The sequence below is a fragment of the Coturnix japonica genome, chromosome 1, assembly GCF_054131305.1.
Source record: "Coturnix japonica strain WE chromosome 1, WE-NBRP24, whole genome shotgun sequence".
NCBI lineage: Eukaryota > Metazoa > Chordata > Aves > Galliformes > Phasianidae > Coturnix > Coturnix japonica.
This window is the reverse complement of record NC_140663.1, coordinates 133,206,666-133,232,058: the sequence shown is the minus strand read 5'-3', so window position 1 is coordinate 133,232,058 and position 25,393 is coordinate 133,206,666. Positions and strand designations below refer to the sequence as shown.

The window sequence follows — 25,393 nt, the reverse complement described above, 5'->3', positions numbered from 1 at the left end:
TGTCTCCTTATGATTTACTCTCAGGAGATAGCAACTCATCAATAAAAGTGAAATACATTTGTGATCCTCTTTAGTTTGTCCCCACAGGAACAGAATGAACTTGCTAAGCTTTACACTAGCTTCTGTGTGCTGTTCTTATTGGGGCTCATGCAGTAATATCTTGCAGAGATAAAATGAAGCGGTAGAGTATTTCCCCCCAAAAAAGATTTCCAGTTTCATTCATTTAATTTTATTATTTTTATAATTTGAAAACTATTTGAATATTTTGCCTCTTTCGATAGCAGATGAAGGGATATAGAAATAATGCATTGTGGAAAGACTACATATTGCTAAATAAATCAAAATTGCTACAGCTGAATAGGATCGTACAGTAGGTATGTACATATGAAACACTGACAGTTGATTACTATAGCAGAAATTGCAGCATTTGGAAAAGGAAAAAAAAAAAAGAAAAAAAAAAAAACACCGAAGAAATAAAACAATAATAGCAACAAAAAAATAGAAAGAAAGTTGTTGAACAGACAAAGAAAAAAATCAAGCTAATTTAACCTATCGACACTCATTTTAAGCTTGGAGGAGCTACAAGTTGATCATAATATTCATTGGTAAATCTGAACATAAATAACTTTGGAAGAGAATTAGCTGGTATATTATTTTATATGATACCCTTAACATATTTAAGCTACAATCTACAGGAGCTTTACTTTCACATAACAGAGCCCAATAAGAAGGCCAGCAACGTGTCGGTCATCAAACTAGTCAGAAAGTTCTTGCCTAGGTTTTATGAAGGCAATCGAAGAGTAGGAAAAAAAAAAAGAAAAAATAAAACCCACAGTGAAATCATAAAAGGAAAAATAAGGCAAAAGTTGTTACTCGGGGTACATAAGTATACAGCACTTCATATAGGAGTCATTCCTAAGTCATACAGGACTTAGGAACAGAGATAGCTTATGTGGTCTGAGAGCACCCACTGTCAACTGAATCCTCTCCAAATTCACACACCTAGAAAAAAATCTGCTCAGCAAACATATAATATTTACTGCTGGTCTACTTTCCAATATTCTCATAAGTTGGGAGGAAAAAAAAAAAAAAAAAAAAAGGCAAGAAAAACCTTCCCTGTGTTTTCAGATATGTTCCTAGTGGGTTTTATATGTTCACTGTAATAAGAACAAGAAAAAGATCTCTAGCTCAGCTTTCCTATGACTGACCTAAAAAGAGGTTGGGAAGAGTCAGAAATCAGCCCTGAGAGCTCTGCTCTTGTTTTACAAATAAGTTAATATGGGATTAGTGTTTTTTCATTCCTGCTTGTTCTTAATTTATCTTTCTACTAAGTAATTATTCTATAGGCATTTAGGAGATACAAACAGCTGTGCTGCATCCAGGTGACATCTCTGACAGGACAAAAAGATTCCTGAAGACATATTGCCCTCCAGGTGAATTAAATGCATTTCCTGGGACAATACTCTCTAAAAACCTAAACATACAATGAGCTGGGCAGAAATTTGCTGGATATGATAAGAGATCCACTTTAAAAATAATTTTAAAAAGAGAAAGAAAAAAGGGAACTTTAAAACTGTGAAGAGCAAGCATGTTTTTTTTCCCCTTTTATCTTAAAGAAATATGAATTGAGACAAGTTCAAGTTTTAAGTCTCATCCAAAATATGAAAGACAAACCAAGAGATGGAGGGGAGCATATGTCCGAGCACAAAGCCAGGAAGTATAGCTAGCACCTTTTGCCTCACACTAAGGGCATATTCTTAAGCAAAAGTAGAGGAGTTACTGACAGAGATGCAAATCCCCACGAGGACTGCAACTAGCTGATAAGGCCTTACAGAGCTCTCAAAAGATTTTCGTGAAGGAGTAAGATCAAAAACTTTTAGGAGATGGTGATGCTGCACTGAAGAATATTACCACACTGGGGTGCAGGACTGATGAGTGCATTTTGTCTGGGGAGCATTTCTGAGGCGCTTACCTCCTTTGAAGTCTCTTGGCGTCAGGATGAATGCTAGCTGTCCTCGGGCTGCCATCCCTTTGAGGGGAGGGAGATACAGATGAGCCCAAAGGTTCTCTTCTAAACACAAGTCCTTATGCAAGCTGGCCAAAAGGTCCCTGCAATCAAAGAAATCATTGTGGTTTTGCATGTGGCGCATTTATGTCCTTTAATCAAGGTTTGTCAGCCATCTAACTTTCAACCACAAAGGAAAAAAAAAAAAACTGGGGTAAAAAAAAAAAAACATCTGCCAGGTAGCCAATGTAGAACAGAGGCTAAGGAGAGACAAACTGCTCATTCCAGTTTGGACATCATGTGCTCCATAAAAAACACAGGCAACAAGATTTTTCAGACTCAGCAGAACATCCTCAGTGTACATTATTATGCATGTACAGATGTGTAAAAAAATACTTGTCTTTGGAATCTTTTTCCAGCACACTGAAATTTCTGCCTTTTTCAGATCACAAGGGAAAACGTGCTTTCATTCCTAAATACGTGCACCAGTCAATGCATTCTACAACCTAATACAGCAGCCACCTTCCAACCATTACCTTTTGCAATTACTTCAGCAGTATACAGTTAATCCTTAAATGCATTCTTTTTGCCACAGACTACTTGTGACAGAGCTTGCAGAGCCACTTGCTGGGGGGGGGACAACAAAAACACTAATGCAGTAATGCAAGTTCTGTCATAGCACCCCATCAAAGAATCTTTCTGCAGAATATTCATCAGACTTGTGTTTGCATCCCAACATGCTGGAGCCACAAGCCCTGTGTTTTCCTTAGCCTGAGTCATCTCAAACACAGTGCCCACATTCTCAGGCCCTTTGGCACATTTCCGGGACACACGCCCCTTCATCATAGAAAAGAACCCTTTCAGCTCAGCTGTCACAAGCCTAGACATGTCATATTAAGCACATGGCTTCCCAAAGCTCCAAGCTAATGGGCAACCTTGGTTTATAGCTCTTCTATAAGAATAAGTTATAGCAAAAGCAGACACATAGGTTTATTGTATTGGCTGCAAAACCAGTTCCTAGCTATTAACCACAAGAAACTTATGCAGCAATTGAAGAACTACACGCATTTCATGTTCTAAAGGAGTGGCTACTCATTTATTTGGGGCACTATGTGAACACAAGTCCATACTCTACCATTTCTCATTGATTTAAGGCCAGTTTCTCTCTCTTCAAATAATGGGAATTAAAAAAATCATGTCACTTACAACCATAAGGTGAAGGTAAGCTTTTTTGTCACCTAATGGAGGTGGCAGTTAGTGATTCCCCTCCTCCCTGTCCAGCAAATAAAGAACCACTTAATAATCATGTCTATCCAGTCCATGCTTCGTGGGAAAGAACTAATTCCAACCTGCAGCAGATCTTTTCCCAGAAATTCCATCTAAATAAACAGAGAATAACGAGTGAACAACACAGTTATACTGCAATCCCAACATTTCTTCTATTCACCAAGAATGCAAGAAACAAAAAGGTAACCTATAATCAAAGCTCTCTATGCAGTTGAATTTTACTGATAAGTGCACCAAATGGTTATTCATAAACCCTGTGAAGGCACAAAATATGAAATTGAAAGCCAAGGTAAATCAGCAATAGTTTACAGAATTCATTTTCCAGATGAATCATAACAAAAGCAGAACTAGCAAGTGAATTTGGTATTCAATTAACACAGAAATTAGTACCATTTTTTTTTCCACCAAGACATCACCCTACTTACACCTCAATATCTTAAACCTATTTCTCTGGAACGGTTCATGTTAATTACACACAGCTTTTATAAATTACTCCCTGTTCTAGACCAGAGTCAAACTTCTAATAAGCAAGGCGCAAGAATTCTTTCACCTCCGTTGACAAAATACAACTGCTGTAATGCTTATGTTTCTTCCTCTTTACCACTACATCAAATTAAATTCAGAATGAACGGTGTAACTCTAGTTTATTTCTCCTTTGCACAGATTTCAGTCCACGCCACCATTTAGCCCTTTCTACCATCTGTATACACAGCTCCCAACTCTCACACAACTGCTCTGCAGCCTGTAAGTCTTCACTTATCTTTTCCCTTTAACTCATGCATTCACATCGTTCTCATTTCCTACTGTTTTTTCACATACTCTTCACAGGCCTGTCCTTCTTCCAAACTCCACTCCTGATCTCTTACTACTGCTACAAACACCTTCTGTTTCCATCCCTCATTTCCATTCGGCCTTCGTCCTCTTTATGTTTTCATTGCCCTCCTACAAATTGCTGTCTCAAGGAAAAAAAAAGAGAAGGATAAAGCTTCAGTATCCCCAAGCACTCATTTTTTATCCCAACTGTTATGTAGTCAAACATTTTGCAGTATAGTAAAAAAGATGGGGAAAAAAGACAACTGAGTTGAAAACACTGTTTTTTTAATGAGAACTAATTCACCACACAAACCTATCTGTGGGGCGTTGGTTGAGAGAACACAGAGGACATGATGGCTACAAGGACATAACAACCTTGTGAGAAGGCTTTAGTGAGGCAGAGGGGCAGGGAACCAGGTGGCAAGGGTCCCGAGTTGTCACGGTGTCAGGGTATTGTTAAACTATTTAGTTGGGGTGGAAGGCAGACAATCATGTGTTGTGCTGTGTCTGGGTTATCCAATTGTATTATGCCACAACTGCAGTTGGGGGGCTATAAAAGGTTGTTTGTGCCATAATAAAGTTGTACTCAGTTGTTAACTCACACTGAGTCGTCTCTGAGTTCCACGATCCCACTCCCGCACCTATCCACCATGGAACTCTACTCTAGAAGTTTAATAAACATTTAGATCTACATTTAGAACTTTAATATATATTTAGAAGTTCGGTATATATTTTGTGTCTAACCAACTTTTCAAATGAAGACCTAGAATTCAATTGATCCAAAGAATTGTGTAAGTGCCCAAATATATTGAAGTAAAAGAAAACTAACTGAGCAATGAAATCTACCTAATGTTAAAGATACGTCACAAACATAATAGCTATGTAAGAGCACACTGGAAGTTTAAACGGGCCATGGTGCTAGGACAAGCAAGCGAGTCACAAGGCAGAGTTGGATTTTCCCCCATGGCAGCAGCTGGAAAAGGCTTCCACTGTGATACCACACTCATCTGCTCTTTTCAGACACCTCACAGGCCTACAACAACATACAGCATTAAAGGACATATGACAAACAATATTATATACTGTTAACAAACAACACTAGATCATAAGTACAACCAAACTAAATACTAGGCTTCCTGTAACAAGTTGTCACCAGAAAGAATGGTCCCTCTCTCCCCCACCAATTTCTGCTTAATTGGTTAATCTGTGAGCACTGGGGTCTGCTTTTTTGGAAAGATGGTGTGTCTTTGGAAGGAGTGGGAAGAATTCACTGGGAAAGTAGTTTCTCACATGAACCAAGTCGTTCTGCAGCCAACACATCCAAGTACAGTGGCAGAATTCCATAAAGCAGGATGGGGGATGAGATGCTGCTGCTGCCTGTTTGCGATCTAGCTGAAAACAGGAAGCAAGGTGTGAAACTACACACAGGAATATTTCACAGCACATAGAAGCCAGGAGTGAAAGCAGCACAGAGGCAACTTTCAAAGGCTTCACAGCAGGAACATAGATACGTTACTTCCAAGAAACAGTATTTTTCACTGAGCTTTTAAAAACTGATTTAGAACAAGATCAGAATTGCATGACATGGTTCAGTTAGATAATTCTAAATAAAGTTAATTATAAACCTTCAGTTTTCTCAAGATAGATCAGTGATGCTTCCAGTCTTGATAGGTTTGTTCAGTAATGATTATTTACCCACGAAAGAGAAACAATTAAGAATTAATTACACTGATAAGTCTAATACAGATATCAGAAACTGGTAAGAATCTCTTGGACTGCTAAAGGGAAACAGTGGAACAAAAAGTTAGAATTAAAAACTATCTATGGATAAAGGCAAATGAACAACTCCTTTCTCCTCAAGGAGTACAGCAAAAGGCTACAGGCAGACACACAAGCAGTAATGGCTATGGACAACAAAGGTTTCGAGTTGCAATGTAATCATCTCTGAAATAATAAGGGACCTAATAATAATAATAATAATAAGGGACTACTTTAAGAATGAAAACAGGGTATCACAGCAAAACCACCTGAGATAGAGACAGAGTTTACAAGTTCTTTTGTACCCTTCTGCTTTCCTTAATTACCTTTATGGGCTGCATTAATGGAAGCATTCAACTTTCCTTTAAACTGGCAATCCAACTAGGCCTTGAAGCCCAACAAAACCACCTCAGAAATTCTTGTTGCCTCTTTCAGGTTGTCCAGTCAGATGCCAGCTTCTCACTTAAAGCAGACAAATGAAGACAGACACCTGTGCAAGGCTGCTGCTGCCTAGAGAGAACTGAGGGCTTATGAGGGGCTTCAGAAGGAAAGTAGGCATACCTTTATAGGAACTGCCTTACATAGTGTCTCATTCTGTTCCAAACGCTGCTCCATTAAGAGAGGAGAAAGAATGCAGTCACAGCTGTAGGCATTCCTACAGGATAAGACAATTCCATCAGGCTTTGGTTAAAGGACCAGAGAAGGCACAGTCTCCTTAGCCCCTCATAAAATGCAGAAATGACAGTGCTGCTGAAACTGTAACACAATAAATGAGAGACGCAGTTACAGTTCACTTTTAAAAATCATTTATTTGCGAGCCTAATCCCCTAATCTAATTCAGAGACTGTGGTTTCCAAAAGGCTCACAACACAAGCAACAGAACATCAAGAAATTACTGATGCATCCCAGTGCTGTGGATTCCACAGTCCTACATCTGAGGGAGTAACCCCCACACTGATCTCCCCCCTGACAAGCAGGATGTCACCTGTCACAGGCTGCCTGCTCTCTGCAAGATCACAGTGCATCAAGTCCCTTACATTTTGACTATATTAATTTCTGACCCACAGCATGCATTTAAGGTTGCATGAGTTCAAAGCTGCTTATAAGTATCGAAGAAAAACAGTTAAAGCTATAAAGCCAAAGGATGTTGGCCTAAAACATACTGAGGTCACATGTAAACACATTCAAAATTACATTGTCTAGATCGCTGTGGCAAGAATACCCAACAAACCCACTGTAGTGTCCTTGAGTTGCATAAAGCATGAAAGCTTAGGTTTCTAAGTTCTGCAAGTATGAATGTAAAAATAACTACAAGTGATGTAAAATCCACCTCATACATATTTATGCTACCTTCCCTTTAAAAAATATGCATCATTACTAGGTAGAATTAGCTTTGTTCAACCAATCACCCATGACATCTTGTCCTATTCATGCTGGACATTAGGTGGACATTAGAAACAGTGGTGATGCATTGTTAGAGGCTGCTCAGGGAGATGATGGAGTCACTGTTGCTGGAGGTGTTCAAGAAAGATGCAGATGTGGCAATGAGGGACCTGGTTAGTGGGTATGGTGGTGACGGGTGGATTAGATGATCATAGTTGTCTTTTCCAACCTTAATGACTCTATGGTTCTATTTTGGCACAAGAGATCAGAAAGCATTAAATGATCGGTACTTAAACAATGGAAAGCTTCAATCTATACAGACCAAGTCACTTCCTAACCTTCCCTTAGATAAACAAAATCAAGACCACATCTTCTCCTGGGATATTCCAAACTCAACCTGTTCATGAAGCCTTGTACTGAATGCATTCCAGTTTTCCAGCCACATCAAACTGGCCATTGCTATTTCAGGAATGTCCTCACTGATGCCATCTACACCAAGGCCCCAACCAGTATATGATTTGCTTTGCTTCAGCCACAGCCACAGCATTCCTTACAGAGCTCAGGTTCACCTGACAGCCTAAAATCAACTACCTACTACTTTCAGAATCACTGCTTTTCAATATTTCTTTCTAGACTTCATTTACACGAAGGAGTTGTTCTTCAGAGCCCCATTGATCAAATTTCACAGGAAGCAGCATGTTTTGTTTCCAGGAGGCTATATTGTGTCATTCATAATGTTTAACCATCAATTCTTTTCTATTTTTCTGCAGCACATATATGAACAACAGCTTGACTTAGAGCTACATGTATAGTATATCCCAGACAAATAAATAACTATTGATACAGCTATAAATACCAAAATAAAAACTATCAGCAGCTATCCTTAATGTCAGCTCTTTCTATAGATTTTTATATATATTTTTAAGCATTCTTTATCTTACAGAAAGGGGGGAAAATTACCAGAACTCTGGTCTTCACTGGGTCAAGAAGTTCGAACCATTATGCTAGAAATAAACATCTGAGGGGTAGAAACCCATGAGCTTGGAGACACTGTTGTTTTCTTCTTTATTATTAATACATGTTATGGAACTAAAGAAAAAATAAGACAAAGCAATTCTCATGTATTTCTAAACAATAATACAAGACAAAAGAAATATGAAAGTACATTGAAGTTTTATAATAAAGCAGCAATATAAGTTACTAACAAAACTGAAGTAGCATTATTAGTGAGGCATCTCTCCCTTGGAATTAAATCAGATTCCAAACAACGTAGTCTAAAATCGGACAAGGAAAATAACTTCATGACCAAACCTAAGCTACTGAAAAATTGGTAAGACAGAGTAAGATGCAGAAGGCAGAGTTGCCAGGCTCCTAGACAGAGAAAGGTTCTGAATAAACAGAAGTACTCTTCAAAAAGTACAGTACAGCAAAACTCAGGAGAAACAGCACACAAGGTTGGGGAGTATTATTTTACAAAATCTGACAAAGAAACACAGAGAACCCTTGTTCCATTACAAAGAAGGCAGCGAGTACTGTTACCTAACATCTAAAGAAGGCAACAGTCCCAGAGGTTTCATAAATCAATTGTACAGGGATCTAAAAAGAGCTATACTTCTGTCCACGGGATATTTAAATCAGATCACAGACAGAATCATAGAGTATCTTGGGTTGGAAGGGACCCCAAGGATTATCAAGTTCCAAGCCCACTGCCACAGGCATGGCCACCAATCAATCTTCACATCTGGCACTAGAACAGGCTGCCCAGGGTTCCATCCAACCTGGTCTTGAATATCTGCAGGGATGGGGCATCCACAGCCTCTCTGTGCACCCTGTTCCAGCACCTCACCCCTCTCTTTGTAAAGAACTTCCCTCTGACATCCAAACTAAACCTTCCCTCCTTGAGCTTAAAACTATTCCCCCTTGTCCTATGACTATCAACCCATGTAAAAGGTTGGCTTCCCTCCTTTTTGCAATCCTCTTTTAAATACTGGAAGGCTGCAAGAAGAGACAAACCTCTCATTTGGAAGACATTAATGAGTAGGTATGGTTTCTACAAAAGAGAATGGAGCCACCGCCTATCAAGTCTATTATCAATGTAAGTTTTTAACACACTGTGGCAAAGGTGGAAGTCAGTCCCTCTAAATATACGCACCCATATAAACCCATGCTGTTGTAATCAGCTCAAAGAGCAACCACCTAATTATTTACTACCTCCTGCGGCACACAAAAAACTTTTGTCCTAACACAATGAAAACATGAATATACTGTCCTTAAAATGAGGCCTAAGCAAGGAGCCCATGCATTTCTCTTTTAGGTAAAGATTATGGGGTTTCTGACAAAGACATGTCCCTCACGTTAGCTTATATTCATAGCGAAAACCTAAATCAGAATCCATCATTACTGTGATATTTCTGTTCCAACTAATTCAGCAATTGTACACCAAGAGAAAGAGGTCTCAGGCAAGTACAGCTGCTCTGTAGAATCCTTCTAAAACTTCAAGGAACAGCTCTCTTAGCACAGCTGCATGTCATGCAGCTTAACCAATGTAGGTGTAATATGATGTGAGGATGTGAGAACAGGTCTGCCACAGCTCTGTGAGTTTCTTCTAGAAAGGGACACGAAATAGTTCGCAGAGTCCCAGGTGGGACTGATCCAGCAGATACATGGCCAGTACTCATCATACTGCATGGGCTTTAGAGAGTAATTAATGCAGTGCTGGGCAGTATGGCAGCACGCCCTAAGACCTTAACATTTCCCTACTTGATCCCTTCAAAGTATCTCAATCTGCAAGGAAGAAAAAAATAGTACGAAAAATAGTACAAAAAAACCGAATTCCTTCTCGTAATTAGTGCTAAAATGCACAGCCATGGAAGAAATAATGCCTCCTTATCACTCAAGACATGGAATAGCAAAATATAGAACATTTCTGGTGATGGATATCACATTATCAGAAACAGAGAGTTAAAAGATGGTCAGATTCAGTTCCTTCAATACAGCAATCTTAACTTGCAAAGGCAACAAAGATATGCAACAAATAAACCGAGATTCCCGGCCTAGATTATGAATCAATTAATTTAAACATTAATAGTTCTTAAGTTTTATCTACATTAATATAACACATCATTACTATCCAATAATAGATCTCCTTAATAAGCTAATACAATTGCATAACGTTTCCTTTGAAAGATTCTATCACATCAACATCATCTCATTACAACATATTAATCTTTAACAGCCTAAAGGAGATTTTTGTTTTGAAGACCGTAAGCTCTGTAGTACAAAATGCCTTGCAAAACAATATAAATTCAGAAAGAAGTGAAATAATGAATTGGCATTACGAGATGTACAGGGTTGAAGGTATGCACAAGAAATATAAGCTTTCTTCTAGGAGTAGCTGAATCTAAATACAGCCAGCGCTAGTGCAGTATCTTAGAAAACTGACACATCAAGATGGAAAAATCAGATTGCTGCACTTAACTAAAGGGACACTGAAGGCACGAGGATTTTCAGAAGGTTCTCCTGACAAGAATAAGCACAAGTATTACTCACAAAACTTCCTTCCAGCCAACACCTATCACGCTACCATGCCATACTCTCTCCTCCCTCCTTCACTATGCAAAAACAACAGATACCCCACTATTTCCACTATAAGTTCACATTTACTCGGGTCAAAAATCAAACACCAGACTCTCAGCCACATCACTACTATACTTTATAGAAACTATCTAGTAGCATTCCCATCAAACTTCTATTTTTCTTGCATTCTATGTCACTTATCCTCTAACATTTTGCTTTTTCTCCTACGAAAGATCTGAAGTAGAGAGACTAATCCCACCTTCTGCCTTTCCTACAAGACATATTTTACTATGAAACCTAGGCTGAGAAATTTCAAAAGAAGCTATAAAAGCTATAATGACAAATGTATCCAATATACTATTCTGAATTGTGTGCCTCCTGATATGCCCCTGTTTTGGCAGGGATAGAGTTAATTTTTTTAAAGCAGTTTGCATGGTGTTGTTTCAGATATATGACGAAATAGTGTTGAACACACATCAAATGCTTCAGTTGATGCTCAACATTGCTTACGCAGTGCCAAAGTCTTTTCTGCTTCTTGTGCTACCCTTCCAGGCAGCCTGGGGGTACACAAGGAGCAGGGAGGGTACAGCTCATCTCAACTGGCCAAAGGGATATTCTATACCACACAACACCCTAATCAACAATAAGAGTTAGAGAAAAGAGGGAGGAAGGGGAGGATGCTCAGGACGACTGTCTTACCAAGAGACCATTACGCATGATGAGCTCTGCTCCCATGGAAATGGCTTGACGTTTGCCCATCAAGGGAAAGCAGAAAACGAATTCTTTTGCTTGTGCATGTGGCTTTTGCTTTACCTGTTCAGCTGCTTTTATCTCAGCCCACAAGATATAACATTTTTCCTTTCTGATTCTCTTCCCCACCCTATTGGTGGGAAGTTAGCCATGCATTAACTGAAGTTAAACCACAACACGATGAGTCTTGAGATCTAAAGGACACATAACTTAAGGGCAGCACTGGTGATAAGGTGTTGGGTTAGAAACCATTTACAATGCCTTCAGTGATGAGCTGTCCAAGCAAAGTGGTTCAGAGCATAAGAGGAAAGGACTCCTTATCTGCCTTTTAGTTACACATCTTCAGCATTCAGATAAAATCCAAAGCTAAGAAGGGGTCCGCCTTCCAGAACCCTCTTATTTTTGCTGATGAGGTAGAATGTTTCCACAAAAACAGAGAGAGACTGAAAGATAGTTTAGAAGTATTTTCTGCCTACTCCTAACTCCAAACCTTTTCAAGTGTACAACTTTTCACCAAGCTTGTCACCTAATTGCCAGAAAATAAAGAGCTGCCCAAATAAGGGACAAAGAGATATAGTACAAAACAATTCCAAATACCCTCTATGCCTGCTAGAGGTAACAAGCCATTCTATCCAGCCAATTAAATAAACAAACAAACAGATTTATATCTGGCACACTTAAAACTGAAGCCTGAAATCTAAATTTCTCATGGGGATTTCAGGGAAGGGAAGGGAAGCAGATCCAAAAAGCAACTAATGCAAAACCCTTCCATTAGCTTCACTTACAGTTAATGTACTGTTGGCTAATGCACATAGATTAACTACTTTAAAGTAATTCTGATCAAGACAAGGATCGGTCTCTTTAGAAAATCAACGTACGCTTTGTTACTAATCAAACCTTGACAAAAACTGCAAAACAGGTGATACTGCATCAGTTTTAATGTTCTGACAATAAAAGTGCAGATTTAGGTTTAGTTTTCTGAATGCGACCAACAGTTAACATTACATTCACCTAACAGTTGGAGAATCTACGTATGTTACTTAGAAAGAGCTTAACAAATTAATGTGATTTAAATTAATTCCTTTTGTGCAGAGACAGCAAGACACACATTTTTTCCCATTAAGTTCTTCCACATGTCACAAAAATACAGTAACAAATTATTTCTTTAGAACTGAAAGAATAAAAATAGACACTGCTTCAGCTGAGGTTTGGCTGAAACTTTGCCCTTGAAGATAAGCACGACTGGATAAGGTGGGAAAGAATTACTGGTAAAAATCAAATGACCATCAAATGTGAGTGAGCATCTTACCTTTAAATAGGATCCATAATACTTAGTTACATAGGGACTGTCACACTGACTCAGCACTGTGATTTCCTGTTGGATGTCTTCTATTTCATCTTCTGCTTCTTCTAGGTCAATGATTTTTATAGCAACCACTTTCTGAGTCCGATTGTCAATTCCTTTAAAAACTTCACCAAAAGAGCCCTTACCAATTTTCTCCAGTTTCGTAAACAGTTCTTCTGGATCTGCCTTCAGAGTCTGTTAAAAATAAGAGAAAAGCTACTCAGCATTTATCACGTTAAAATGAAATCTGACATTTTTAAAGGCTGCACACCCTTCAAACTGTACAGAGCCCTATTTATCCAGCTACCCTTTTTCTATCTCTATAATTAATGTGCTCTTCCTACCTCCCCTATGTGCACATATTGCAACATTTATGCTTCCCTGTATATAAAGTACAAATTTATCACAGTCCCTGTAACCAGGATTTCTCCTATCTAGTAGAAGAAAATGCTATTGCCTCAATTCATTTTTCTTTGCTGATAAACTGCACCTAGGAACTGAGAATGAAAGACCCTCACAGAGATCTGGTTTCTATTAAAATTAATGTGGATCTGTGAAGCCTGAAAAGATGTGTTAATGTTCTTAAAAGGATGAGGTTCTATTGACTGAAGTGAAAATACATTGCTGGTATAGGAAAAGGTTCATAGGAGAAAAAAGATCAGTAATGCCTACATAAGTGTTAAGCCAAATGGTTTGTACTACTTAAACAAACTTTGCAGAAGAATGGTGCAATAAAAGTTTATAAGTTACCACAGACAAGCACTGAGACAACATATCCTCTTCAGCAATTAAATTTAGCTTATGAAGCACCTCTCACCTACACTTAACTTCTATTTCTGCTTGTATCTCAAAGGTTGCAGAACTGGTCCTTGCAGCCCCAAGGAGGAGATCAACAAGATGTTTTAGTTCATGTCAAACTGTAAATCACACAAGTTTAACATCTGAATAAGGGCTTTTGAGTACCAGAGAGCTTTGACTGTTCAAATCCAGAGATAAAGCAGGGATTGTGTTTGTGAAGCAGCCTGGATTCTATCTCTAGGTGTTTATGGCTTGCGGTAGCAGCGGTAATGGGAGGACGGTTGGACTAGATGATCTTGTAGGCCTATTCCAACCTCGTGATTCTATGATTCTATGAAAAAAATAGAAGTATACTACAACGTCTAATACTAAGCTACAAGACATCATGATTTTCAGAAGATGATTCCAGGAACAGATGGCCAGTGAGATCATTCCTACTAAAGTCACTTATCAGTGCATGCACTGAGACTTCAGTGGCCCCAAGAAGTTCCCCCCAAAGCATCTTTGTGACCATCCTACCAAAGTCAGCTTAAGGAAACAAACAGAAAGACGTGGGCTTTTGTGACCCAATAGAGCTATGTATTCAATTTGCTTCCACCGAAACGAGCTTGAATTTCAATGTAATGAGAATTATATACTATTACATCCTACATACATAATACGCTAATCTGTACAATTCTAGGTCTTTTTATAGATACTGTGTTAAAACTTGGCTTGACATGGACACGGGGATCTCTGCACACTCAGTTCATCCACACAACCCACGTGCCTGGCGAAAAGATTTATTATCAAAAACCCTTTTCCTTCCCAAATCAGACCTTTTGTAAACTAATATCTTAATTTTAAACCTTAAAAGTCACCGCTCCTGAACTTTGTTCTGAGCCACGGGAGGCAGCAGCTGTTCAAAGAAACCTCTCTATCCCGTCTGTGAGAAGGTCCCCATTTTCTTCCCAGGAGATCAAGTGCTTGAAGGCAGAGCTGTAATCTACTGGTGGTTTGTCTGCATGGAAAACTACCCGTTGGTCTCTCTTTAATAATCTGCTCTATTTCAGAAATGGACAGATCAGGCCTCCAGATACATAATGAGCTGCTTGAATTTGCAATTACACGAATGGCCAATTCCCATTCATTCCCCCAAGATAACATCTGGGAAGGATTCTAGCCAATTCTTGTTTTGTTTCTGTAAAGACTTCCAACAGCCAAAATATACAAATAGCTTTACAAATAGTCTCTCCATATGACTGAATAGAGAAAACCGCTTTCCATAGATACAGTCACTTCTCTTTGCTGACTCTGCTCCAGAAGTTTTCACATTGCATTTTTCTACTAATTTTATAATACAAAATGAAGGGAACCAATCTAAGAACCTCAACACAACTGAGCAGACTGAATATAGTGTGAAACCACAGAACATGACTGCAACATCTGCTCCAAAAGGATAAAGTTAGTCATCTTGTTTGGCAAGGAGCTAAGCACTCTGCCACTACAACACTTCTTTCAAAGAATGCCACACTATCCATTCTGCAACAGAACAAAAAAAACCCTTGCAATGTGCAGGGTCACCAACCACCAGACCAGGCTGCCCAGAGCCACATCCAGCCTGGCCTTGAATGCCCCCAGGGATGGGGCATCCACAGCCTCCTTGGGCAACCTGTTCCAGTGCGTCACCACCCTCTGTGTGAAAAACTTCCTCCTAATATCCAACCTAAACTTACCTTGTCTCAGTTTAAAACCATTCCCCCTCGTCCTATCACTGTCTGCACTCATAAACAGCCATTCCCCCTCCTGTTTATCTGCTCCCTTGAGGTACGGGAAGGCCACAATGAGGTCTCCCTGAAGCCTTCTCTTCTCCAAGCTGAACAAGTCCAGTTCTCTCAACATTCCCTCATAGGAAAGGTTTCCTCCAGTCCTCTGACAACCTTAGTGGCCCTCTTCTGGACCCGCTCCAAGAGCTCCATGTCCCTTCTGCACAGGAGGCATAAATAGGATGAACAAGACTATTTTTCTCTTTAACCTGCAATAATCCCAAGCCATCTTCGTGTTCAAGTTCTCTAATTATTTGAGTAACTGATTTCAATTGCAGATCTGATTTCTCTCTGCCTGCCCTTCTGAAATAGACAATGATCTTTCAGTACTTCTGTATACTTTTCATCTTACCATGTCAATTTCCAATTCATCAGTCCACTCTTCACTCCCTATTGAGCCCAAACCCAAAATGCTTGGGCAGGTTCAGAGATCTCTGGTGAATATCAGGTACTACACGGGGAAATGCCTTGTGACTGCTGCTGATTACTGCCACTGCTATCACATTTGGAGATAAAAACAATGTTTTGAGCCTTGTTTATATAAATGCAGATAAACCCGGACAGACACTGTAATATGATGTTGCAGACAGTGAGCCCTATAAAACCATTAAGAATTGGAGAAACTAATGGAACAAAATGAAACCTGACATAAAAGAAACCCATCAAGATAATTTCTGGCTCAGGAACTACTTAAGCAGTAAAATTTACCTTAATTTGTGGAAGTATGCCCTGGAAGCACTGCAAATTACCACATTCCTACACTTTTTTTCTTAGACATCAACTCATAACACCACCAAAGACAAAGCACCAGATGGACTGCATCCAGCTGATGCATTCTGAAAGCAGCTGCATCCAAGTCAGACCTCCAAAAAACAAATTATAGTTTATAGCACAGCCAGCGTATGTTATAGTGCAAAGTTAAGAACCTGTGAAGTCAGACAGGAAGATTTTAAGGTCACTGCCGCTTTAGGAATTATTTTCCCAGTTTCCTCCTACAAATGTGAGCATCACAACACATGCACAGAAGAGTGAGGTTCTATCCTGTGCCAGCTCACCAAGGTTTATGGGTTGGAATAGCTGGTGGACAAAAAATGCTTGACACAGCTTCACACAGTTTTCCATTTCAGAAGCAGCCATACAGAAGTTTTCCTGAAGCGCCATTCACAGTCTTTCCAAACTAAATCACCTCAGCACACATCAGTATCGAGCAGTGTTGACTTTTTGCTTTGATCCTTCCAGAGCCAGCTGCAGAAGTGACAGCCAAAGAGATATATTTATATTTGCCCAAGAAAACCACATCCAGAGGAAGGCTACAAAAATTATCCATGAGATGGAACATGTCTTCTACAAGTACAGGCTGAGAGAGATGGGGATGTTCAGCCTGGAGAAGAAAAGGCTGAAAGACAGCCTGATAGCGGCTTTTCAGTACCTGAAGGGGGGCTATAAGAAGGAAGGGGACAGACTCTCTAGCAGGGTCTGTGGTGACAGAACAAGGGGATACGGTTTCAAGCTAAAGAAGGGGAGATATAGGCTGGATATATGGGAAAAGTATTTTACAGTAAGAGTGGTGAGGCACTGGCATAGGTTGCCAGAGTTGTGGTGGAGGCCCCATCCTTGGAGACGTTCAAGGCCAAGCTGAATGGGGCTCTGAGCATCCTCATCTAGCTGTGGGCGTCCCTGTTCACTGCAGGGAAGCTGGACTAGATGGCCTTAAAGGTCCTTTCCAACTCTAAGGAGTCTAACAATATTTTAAAAAAAAAAAAAAAATCAACAAGAAAACAACAACAGATAAATAGAACCATATTCTTCAGTGGTTTCACAACACCAGGAAGAACTGCTTCCAGGAAAGAGAAGCCTCAAATGTTACTGCTCAGCATTTTACCTTTCTCGGAAGCTGGTCACAGCTTTTGCTTTCAGTGATATAAATACGCTGTACATGAATAGCTGATAAAACACACAAGATCATTTCCTGTCGTTGGTGGGAAACTGAAATAAGACACAGCTGAGATGCCATAAATTCTACCATGAAACTTCAGCAGCTCATAACCAAAGGGTGGACGGGAGCTGCAAAACCTTGCACCTCTCACAGGCTGTAGATGTTGAACAGAGATAAAGATAAAACCATCTATCGCATGCATCACAGTGGCCTTACTAATGCTGACAAAGACCAGGTTGGACGGGGTCCTGGGCAACCTGATCTAGTAAATGTGTATGTTTGGTGGCCCTGCCAGGCAGGGGGGTTGGAACTACATGATCCTTGAGGTCCCTTCCAACCCGGGTCATTCTGTGATTCTGTGACATCTGACAGTTCAGCTCCATTAATCTGCTTTCTAATTAGACTGGTACATGCTTTAAGCACTGTTGAAGCGAGGAGAAGTTGCCTAAACTCAGCTTATCCTAAAAGTATTCCTCATCCATTGCACAACCACTTTCATCTGCTTTCAAGAAAAATGCATTTGGGGCTCAAAAGACAAAAGATTTGGTTCTTTATCGATAACACGGAAATATCACTGTGGAAATTCCTACCCTTGTGACAAATAGCTGAAGAAATTACAGTAACAGAAGCACGGCAGAACAGAATGTACATAGAATCAATGCTGATTGAGGAAAAGGAGAGAAAAGAATGAGCTTTAGGGCCTACAGCAATCTCATAACATGAGGTGAGACCTATCATTTGATAAGTCAGTCCATTTCTTTTTACTCTTATGAGAGAAAGATATTCTCATTATAGAATTTCTCACTCCACATCCCAAATTCATTATATGCTTAAGTGATGCTTCTCAGTGTGCCATCTATTAATCGTCACAAGTACATATGCACAAGGAAGCTTATCCCAAATGAAGAGATACATATGGACAAACTGAAGCCCTCAATTTAAGGAGGAGACACTAACATCGAGACAACAGTAAGATAAAAAAGGTGAACACTCTAAGTGACAATGATGACAAACCATCCTCGATGAAGCTGATACCAGGGCGCAAACCCAAAGATAGGTTTGATATGCTCGGCTCTTGGAAACCTTTCCTTACCCCCTTACCTCTGCATAAACACCACACTCTGCTGTTACATAAACATTTATAGTTAAAAGAGGGAAGATTTAGGTTGGATGTTAGGGGGAAGTTCTTCACTAGGAGAGTGGTGAGGCCCTGGAACAGGCTGCCCAGAGAGGTTGTGGATGCCCCGTCCTTGGAGGTGTTCAAGACCAGGTTGGACGGGGCCCTGGGCAACCTGATCTAGTAAAGGTGTATGTTGGGTGGCCCTGCCAGGCAGGGGGGTTGGAACTACATGATCCTTGAGGTCCCTTCCAACCCGGGTCATTCTGTGATTCTGTGAAATTGAGAGCTCCACAACCACAGAAGGGCTGAAACAAGGGAGCAGAGATTCAAGACAGTAAGGATTCACTGTTGTCAAGCCTTACTGTGTGCGAGAGCTGTCCAACTCAATCCTTCAGCTATTTATGATGTGATGCAGACAACCCAAAAAGGTGATAGATTGAATGCCTCAAGCTGCTCCCCAAAGATAGAGCAGTCTCTGCGTTAGGATTATTACCACTTAACTGCCCACCTAACAGAAAAGAACATGCAGAGACCACAGGAAGGAAAGGATCTGTGGTTGATGGAGTCATTTGCCTTTCCTCAGAAGGAGTTCTTGAAAGCATCCTCGTTGTAGGTACCATAAGGTTCGATTCTGTGATTCAAAAGGAACTTCACACAGTTGGCATTATGCAAAAAGTTGGGATAAAAAAAAAAAACAAACTACTTTTCTGGTTCTCACACTTCACAAACAACAAAAAAATGCAAACAGATCACATACGGCTTAAACCTAAAGCCTTTTTAAGTGGAGAAAGAAAGAAAGTCTTTTAATCCCTATTAATATCAGCATCTTATTGCTAAAGATTACATTAAAACTGCTTGCTGCCAGATATCCGACAGCCCGATGTACTGCAGCGCTGTGTTCTGTGGCTTCATCCTTTAAGCTTTTATTTGCAAGTCTACATTTCCTGAGCTTTTTGGTTCAAGACATTCCTAAGAAACTTCAAAACGCATTACAGCTCACCACGCACCCATAGCATTCACTTACAAAGGGAGCACTTCATTATTTGAAATGGTTCCATAAAGGAACTACAGAAGCTTCCCAAAGCCTCCATCCGCAGGCCAGTCTGAAAGTCACTTTTCCAGGTCACACACACCTTTCTGAGCCAGCCTTGCAAAAAATATCACAGGCGAGCAAGCATTTTTTTCCTATGTCAGCTGTCCAAAGCACAAAGAATGAAGACAACTTACTGTCGGGTTAGTAGTGATGCCCCTTCACATCACACACTCCAACTCCTATCTGCACAGAGCCTTAAGAGCAGTACAAACACTGAGCACCAACCTATTTGCACACACAGAAATTTAGGTCAAAACTCAGCTCTGTTTTCACTTGGGCTGGAACATGCCCGCTTCCCAGCAGACAGTGAATCTCAGGTTTTGACAGCCTTCCAGCACCATCCTACATTTCCTCCACAGTTTCTCATTCCTTTGGCTTGCTCTACCCACTCGCTTTTTATGCATCACTCTTCAACCATCAATCAGATACGCTGTTCAGAGAGAAACACATTAATCCCTCGTTCCTCTCACTGTTTACACACCACTCTGCTCACACCAAACGCCACAATAAAGCACTGCTCCCATATGTGATTTCTGGGGGTCAAGAAGTTGCTCTTGTTCACACCGTGATGCTGATCTCTTCTATAAGCACAGCAAAAGACGTAAGGGAGAGCTGCATAACGTTCTCTCTGACATTGCTTACAACATTTGTTACAGAAGCCGTAGGTGGGCAGAAAGGATCACACTACAGAAAAAGAAAACACGGTCCCATGATTTCGACGATTTAATCATACTGCAGAGAACTGAGCCCTATTTCTCTCCTTTACGTAAGTCACAAACCTTTGTCTTCTACAAGCGAGGATGTAGCTCACTGCCTGAGCATTCATCCATCTGTAAATAAAGTCAAAGAGAACTGCGTGCTAAGAACAGACCACTAAGACTGCAGCAAGCCCAGACAGAATGGAAACAGATCCAGGCACCTTGAAGTGGGTGTAGAAAATGAGCACATAGCTTTCACCTCCGTCGCAGACTTGCTGTCTCTACCTACCAGCTTTACTTTGTTATTTTACACTGTTGTTAAAGTTCCCAGCCATTCCAGAAACTCTCACAGTAAAGAAACAGGAGAACAATAACAGTCCTGAACAAAAAGATTTGGAGTAAAACCTCAAATTACAAAATCCTGAATCTCACCTATTAAACACAGCTAGCAGTATCACAAGCTAAACAGCAAATCAAGTGAGCTAGGAAAAAAAACAGGTCATTAGAGATGCTAAAAATGACGTGCATCAGCAGAACACGCATATTGCAGGACAAACCCTCATTCTATTACTTCCCAGCAGCAGCTCAGACGTTTTCCATTCTAAAATACCACAGATTCTCTTTAAGTAGGTTCAGAGAACGGTTCTGGTTCTCAAATGGTGTAGTGCTAACCCAGTCCTCTCCAACGGGAGGGAGAAAGGAGCACTTTTGTGCCTTTGGCAATCAGCAAAGTGCTGTGCGTGGAAGGTGAACTTGGATGCCCAACCGCAGTCCCTACAAAGTGGTGAAGTAATGGAAAGAGAGGGCCTGCATCCCCTGTTTGGCACCCAGCGGTGCCATTCACACTGTGCCTAAGCATCTATCCTGCTAATTCACATCCTCCAGTCACGCACACACTTTGGATTCAGGAGTTAGAACCTGGTTCGCAAAACAACACAGCCCAGAGCAAAGCAGCCAAACGAAGCCCAAAACCTTTCGATCCAAGAGACAAACTGTAACAAACTTTACCTCCCAGCCAGAAGTTATTCTCTGGGAGGCTGGGGCAGGCCAGCATCTAATAAGCAGCAGGAAACCTGAAGTAACCCACAGATACCAATGACCTTAGGGTTTTTCTGCTAGCAGCTCGCGGCTGCGAGGGGTTCAGCCGGCAGAAGGCCACTCCGGCTGCTTAAAAACCACGGCTTTAACACACGGCCGGCAGATCGCATCCTCGAGGCCGGAGGATCCTCGCAGCCCCCGGAGCCAGCAGCAGGCTCCAGCCGCGGCCCCGCCGCACCAGCCCTCCGGATAGACACTGCAGCGCTCTGAAGGTCAACAGCCGGGCCCTGCTCCTCCGGACCGAGGGTTAAATGTTAAAATAAGAACACGGAGCGTGGGCAAAACACCACGTCCTCCCCCGCCCCGCGCCGAAAGCCGAAGATGGAGGGAGCCCCGCGCAGCCTCTGCTCGGCCCGCTGGCTCCGCTCCCTGCGGTTACGCCGTGCCACGGCACCCAGCGCCCGGGGCAGCCCGTCCTTCCCCCGGCCCCGAGCCGCGACGCCCGTCGTGGGGGCAGCCGCTCCTCACCTGCATCCCCGGCAGGCCCGGCTGCACGGGGGAGTGAGCCATGGCGGCGGCGGCGGCCTGCGGGAGGGGCCGGCTCTCCTCAGGCGGCGCCGGGGGACGGAGCTGAGCTCATCGCCGCGCTCACACACTCCTCCTCCTCCTCTCCCTTCCCCCGAGCCGGCAGTGCCCGTGCGCGGGTGGCGGCGGAGGGGCCGGCCCAAGAGCGGGCTCCTCGGGACCCGTCACTGATGCGGCCTCATCGCACGGCCCTCCTTTAGACTCTCCTCCTCCGGGGCTCTCCCCGCCCGGTGAGGCGGTACGTGGGGATGGCAGAAACGCTAGACATTTCGCGTTATGTCTTTTTCCTGCCTCTCCCCTACACCAGGAGGCTTTAAGAAAGGTCACGGTAACGCTATAGCTCTTGCGAGGCGTATGGTTTCAGGAAGTGCCTGACTTCCTGACAGAAGGGGCAAAAGCAGTGCAGCGAAATGGCAGTCTGGGTGTTCTTACAGCAGTTCCGAGTGGGATACGAGAGGGCCGGTAGTCCAGCTTTCCCCTAGGCAAGAGAAATTATCATAGAGTCATAGAATGGCTTAGGTTGGAAGGGACCTCAAAGCCCACCCAGCCCTAACCCTGTGCCATGGGTAGGGCTGTTCCTCACCAGCTCAGGCTGCCCAGGGCCCATCCAACCTGGCCTTGAGTGCCTCTAGGGATGGGGCACCACAGCTGCTCTGGGCAGCTGTGCCAGCACCTCACAATACATTGCCTTCCATAAGGTGATGCACTAGAGAGCATTCATGCAAATATCTGAACTGCAAGAAAAGCTTTAAAATATAAAAAGGTTTCTTTGATAGTCAGACAAACTCCCACTGAAGGTTATTCTTCAAAGCTATTCTTTGTTGTCTACATGGGCTGAGCTAATGCTGCACAATCTAGTTTTCCCGAGACTTGTTAGAAACATAAACCCCCATCTGAGCTTGAATGAAATTAGCTAGCTGCCTCCTATGGCACGTGTGTGTGCATCCTCACCTCGGAAATACAACTAAATGTACTCATTCTTGAGGACAGGGAAACATGGAAAGGATGATGGTTAGGAGCTGTATAGCAGTGTGACCTACTGGAGCTATTTTACCAGTTGTTCATGAAGGACTTGCTAGTTTCCTTAATGCTATAATGGAATTTGAATTATACTACTTTTAGCTTCCAAAAATACAATTTACTAGTGTGTAATTTCCTAAGCAAAGTAAAAGCTTTATTTCAGTTTTGTCTCAAGATCAAGTGCACTACAAGATTTTGTTGGAAAACTTTCTGCTACACTGATTTCTACCTCAAAGCCTTTTTGCAATCTATATATATATTTTTTTCCTGAAGTAGAGCTTTAGTACTGTAAAGGACCATGATTTGTGAATGTTCCACTGGTTGTAGTGCATTTAATTCACAGTCCTGCACTATGTGCTGAGCAAGAGGCTATGCCTGAAGAATGGTACTTAGAGGGAGCAGTCAGTTTTACTCATTAAGCACTTGGAAACAACTGAGCAGATTCCAGATAAAATTGCACATCCTAAGCCTCAGAGTGGTCTAAGTTCTAAGTGAAGGAGGAGATATTAAATGTCAAATTTCCGCCAGTTTCCATATGCTGTGTACTGTATCTTATGTTTTGACCCAATTCCAAGTACTTCCCAAGGCCTGGAGAATTTTAACCAAAATACTTTTAATATAATCTTAAAATAATGGACACGTTTCTGTTTGCTGTTAGTTTGTAAATGCTAGTCAGCAAGTTTAAACATCAGCTCTTTCTTCACAGACTGAGCATTGAGAATTTTCTCTCATGTTCCCAACCACGTCATGACAACCTGCCATTCTAATACAGTAGCAGACTTCAACACGTATTAGTAAAATGGTTCCTTGTATGTTTTTGAAGTCATGTGTTTCCAACATGCAGAGATTCAATCATTGCTCTGTTGACTGAATACCTGGTTTGCTTTCATCTTAGAACAACAGTTTGAATATGCAAAGAATTTCTGCTATACTGGTTACATAAGAAGATCGTTACAAAAGAAGAATATAATTACGTCTGGCAGTGACTGAACTTCCTTTTATGAGCTACACACGAAGAAAAAGCTTCTCTTCTTTTAATTTAACATTTCTGACCAAGACCACAGTGACCAAAACTTCTCAGATGAGCGATGCAGGGCCTTAGATGTTTTCCAGAAGGTAAGACATGCCAGAAACTTATCTCTTTTAACATCTGCAATATACTGTAAATAAATAACTATTCCTATTTTGAAATAAACACGCTGCAGAAAAAAAGCACCGTGGATTGTAACAGATGGAACATTTGTCTACATAAATTGCACATGGGAAATATAGCAGTGAATAAGAAGCAGGCAGAAGCTTGCCTGGGGAAGAGATGAAAACAACAGGGCTGAACAGGTGATAGCATTGCTTACAGTAAGGTATAGCAATGACACCCAAGCAGATAGGATAGAGTTGTCCATCCTGTAGGGCAGCAGCAGTATCCTGCCGTCATTGACTTGTCTGCAGAAAGACCTGTTTCTTCTCTTAACCATACAGTCTAGGCTCCCAGCCTTATTATTTTTGGTTTTCAATTGCTCTGCTAATATCCTGATGGACCTGTGTTCTCAGAATGAGGTTCTCAATAGTTTGCCGGTAAGGCTCCCTCTTGAATTCTTACATTTCAATTTGTCTGTATCTAATAATGCAAAGCAGCTTTTCCAAGGTTTTTCATAAACAGATCTGAAAGAACCCAAGTTGTCCCAGGATTAAAGGAGAAATCCTCACATGGGTGTATAACTGATGGAAGATAGGAAAGAAGAAATGGAAGCATCTCATGATGGAGGGTGCTGCCCGTACGCTGTCCCAGGAATCCATCTGGGATCAGTCTTACTCAGCGTTTCCATGGATGCGCTAGAAGAGGGACCAGAGAGGAATGGCAAAATGGTCTCACATTGTCAAGTATCATGAGGTAAAACCAAAATGAAATGCAAGGAGCTGTAAAAAAATCTCAGAGTGAGTGACTGCTGAGTGACGTTACCAGCAGATGGGAGTTCAGTGTTGAAAAATATAAGGGAAAAAGTATGCAGGAAAACAATTTACATTTACATACTGTAGTTCCTATCAGTTAAGAAAGAAATCTTGGGTGTCACTGATTTCAAAACAGTCAAAAGCAATTTAGGAGATACAGGGAAATGAATGAAGGGTAAGGGAAACAACACAGTCATATCTCCATATAAACCCATACTTTTCCCATAGACTGCTCTGTATCTTCTATTTTCAAAATGCTACTGTAGCACAGAAACCAGAAATTGAACAAAAACCTTCTCTGTATGGAGAAATTAAATATGCTACATCTCCTAGGTGCAGGAAGGAGACTTCAAGGAGGTGATAGCACTCTGTGACCTTATGAATGACATGGAGAAGATAACTAGGGAGTGACCGCACTCTTATAAGAAGAGCTATC

The 25,393-nt window shown here is 41.3% G+C and overlaps 1 protein-coding gene across 3 annotated transcripts in view; it reads right to left on the bottom strand.

Annotated features, from left to right (window-relative positions):
* Positions 1–22,305, bottom strand: part of STK24 (serine/threonine kinase 24) — a 48,845-nt gene extending 26,540 nt beyond the window's left edge. Inside the window, exons 1-3 of one of the 3 annotated variants that reach the window (XM_085535946.1) lie at positions 21,934–22,305; positions 12,882–13,112; positions 1,973–2,109 (exon numbers count right to left, since the gene is read on the bottom strand). Coding sequence is in view for 1 of the 3 variants with exons in the window: in XM_085535945.1 (XP_085392071.1) it covers positions 12,882–13,112; positions 21,934–21,975 (273 nt within the window). In the remaining 2 variants the exon portion in view is untranslated. The remainder of the gene's footprint in view (positions 1–1,972; positions 2,110–12,881; positions 13,113–21,933) is intronic. The other 2 variants (XM_085535948.1, XM_085535945.1) reach the window with 2 other exon arrangements.
* Positions 22,306–25,393: the final 3,088 nt, after the last annotated feature.